Genomic DNA, 2,847 nt, shown 5'->3' with positions numbered 1-2,847 from the left:
ACAAAGAGAGGACAGAGAAAGTAAAAGACAGTGCCACTAAGCATATCCAGAATGCAGGTGATCTGAAGGACTCTGGCCAGCATGCAACTGACACAGTCCAGCTGCCTCACCTAGCAGAAGCTCCTGGAAAATCAGAGGCAGTCATTGGGCCTGACGTAGCTGTGACCACCACAGGACAGCAAAGCAAAAACTCCTCTCCCAAGAACACGAATATTTTACCACCTATTGTATGACTCTTGCTGAGGGCATGTCCTGTTCCTTCCCACCAATGATTTATACTAGAGATGGCACTCAGATTGTACAATACTTCAGATTGTTGTTTTTTAATGCATAAACATTTGTTTAAAAAGAAAAACAAAACACACAGCTCTAGTCTCGTGGCCAGTTGGCGTGACTTGCTTAGGAAGCATAGAGGTGATGTCCTTGCACCTAAACTTAATCCTTATGTCTTCTGGGGGGAGGAGTAGTTTTAAATACTCATTGCTATGGCACCATTCATAGAACTCTAAATAAAAGAAAAAATTTTTTTCTTCTTGCCTATGACTGCCAACCGATGTCAGTTAGGATTTATGACATTATAATAAATTCATATACTTGTATATATATTTTGGTTTTTGTGCATGGTTCCTGGTTCATAACTCACCTTCCCTGTTGCCCACTGAGGAAGGCATAGAACTAGAATTTCTCTTCTCCCAGGGGAAGTCAAAGAAACTACAATTTTCCCATCTTTTTAGCTAGCCATCAAGAAATTCTCAGACCTCCCCTGGTCCGATTGATCTGTGAAGACCCTCATTTTAGTGTCCCACACCTGCAAAGCACTACACAGAGGCCAAGAAGAATCTGAACAGAGAGGCTCTGCTGGTTTCCCCAGCCAGTCTATTAGCATTAGATCGTGCCCTTGTGGAAGTCTTCTTTTACAAACTTGCCCATGCTTCAGGCATGCAGTGAGGCCTCCATAAAAACCCAAGGGGACAGCGTTCAGAGAGCTTCTGGATAGCCGAACATGTGGAGGTTCCTGGAGAACGGCAGCCAGAGAGGGCATGGGTGTTCGGTGCCCCTTCCCCATACTTTACCCTACACATCTCTTCAGGTGGATACTTTGTAATCAGTCAGTCAATGTGTTTCCCAGAATTCTGTGAGCCACTCAAATTAATGGACTCTGCGGGGGGTGGGGGGTGGTGTCACAGGATTTTGTAATTTGTAGCTCGGTTGGTCAGGTTGTAAAAGTAGCCTGGGGCTTACTGGGGAGGCAGCCTTGAGGAAGGAGCCTTCAACTTTCGGGAGCTTAGGCTATCTCCAGGTAGACCGTAGACCGTGTCTGGGCGGTGGTGAATTAGACAACACCCAGCAGATGTCTGCTGCAGAGTTGCTCCTTGGGGCTTCTGGGGTCACAAGTGTTCTGTTGTGTGGTTTTAAGGCTGAGGAAAAGTGGCCCCCCCTTCCCTTCTTCCCATCCTCCCTCCTTCTCTTCCCCCATTCCTTTCTTCCTTCCATCCTTCCTCCCTTTCTTCCTTTTAGATTTATTTGAAAGGCAGAGCGGCAGAAACAGAGACAAAGAGAAAGAGAGATCTTCCATCTGCAGCTTCACTTCCAAAATGGCCACAACAGCTGGGACTGGGCCAGGATGAAACCAGGAGCCAGGAATTCCATTAGGGTCTCCCACATGGGTGGCAGGGACTCAAGTACTTGAGCCACCCTTCATTGCCTTCCCAAGCATATTAGCAGGGAGCTAGATGGGAAGCAGAGTAGCCAGGACTTGAACAAACACTCCCTTATAGGATGCCAGTGTCACAAGTGGTGGCTTAACTCCCTGTGCCACAGTGCGGACCCCAGGGAAGCGGTTTTGCTATGGGCAGAATTCTTTCTGAAAATGATAGAAGCTGAACTCAGACTGGTGTAAATCACAGGACAACATTTAGTGCTTTCATTGGTGCAACAGGAAAGGTACATGTGGTTTCAGGCATAGGAGGATCTAGCAATGCAAACATGGTCAAAGGTCTGAGACCCCTCTTTATCTATTAGCTTTGCTTCTCTTTTTTGGTTAACGTTATTCTGAGGACAAGCTCTTCCCAAAAGTTACAGTGACCACCAACATCAAGTCAAAAGATGCAGTCTTCCATTGCTGGCAGGGAAGCCTGAGAAGTGCTTATATTTGGACCAGTCTCTGTGTCCAAGAGATTGGGATGCTGGGACTCCCAGCTTGGGTGCCAAGTCCACATTCTGATGGTGGTGAAAGCACCACACCTCCTAGGATGGAGTGGGGGATGGAGGGTTTCCCAAAGGATGGGAGGCTGAGTCAGCAGCAGGGTATGTTCACTCATCTGCCACACCCCACCCCAAATCTACTCCTGTCCACTTATTGCCCCCTCTATTCCTCATCTGCAAAATGACATACTTCCTATATGCTTGTAATCATAGGACAGCTAACATTTTGCACGAAACGTAGTTTCACAACACCACAAGCAATGTGGAAAATATGTTTGGCTTTGTGGTTTTCATTTACTTTGCTGCATAATATTCCATGAAAGGAGACATCGGGGAACTGAAGCTATGGACTTGAGATCAGGTCCTGCAGGAAAGATGATGCGGACAGTAGCAGAAGATCAAGAGAACATCCTAGGAAAGATAAACATGTAAGGAGTTGACAGAGGGGCTGGCGCTGTGGCAAAGCGGGTAAGGCCACTGCCTGCAGTGCCAGCACCCCAAATGGGTGCCAGTTAGGGTCCTGGCTGCTCCACTTCTGATTCAGCTCTCTGCGATGGCCTGGGAAAGCAGTGGGAGATGGCCCAGGTCCTTGGGCCCCTACAAATGTGTGGGAGACGCAGAAAAAGCTCTAGGCTCCTGTCT

At 47.5% G+C, this 2,847-nt stretch overlaps 1 protein-coding gene across 1 annotated transcript in view; it reads left to right on the top strand.

Moving 5' to 3' along the window:
• The window catches only part of DYRK4 (dual specificity tyrosine phosphorylation regulated kinase 4), a gene marked incomplete in the record, with an annotated part of 59,175 nt that extends 58,648 nt beyond the window's left edge, over positions 1-527 (top strand). Inside the window, 1 exon segment of the mRNA XM_070049351.1 lies at positions 1-527. Within this exon segment, the coding sequence (XP_069905452.1) occupies positions 1-233 (233 nt within the window).
• Between the last annotated feature and the right edge of the window lie 2,320 nt (positions 528-2,847).

The sequence above is a fragment of the Oryctolagus cuniculus genome, chromosome 9 (genome assembly GCF_964237555.1).
Source record: "Oryctolagus cuniculus chromosome 9, mOryCun1.1, whole genome shotgun sequence".
Taxonomy (NCBI): domain Eukaryota; kingdom Metazoa; phylum Chordata; class Mammalia; order Lagomorpha; family Leporidae; genus Oryctolagus; species Oryctolagus cuniculus.
This window is presented reverse-complemented; position numbering and strand designations above follow the sequence as displayed.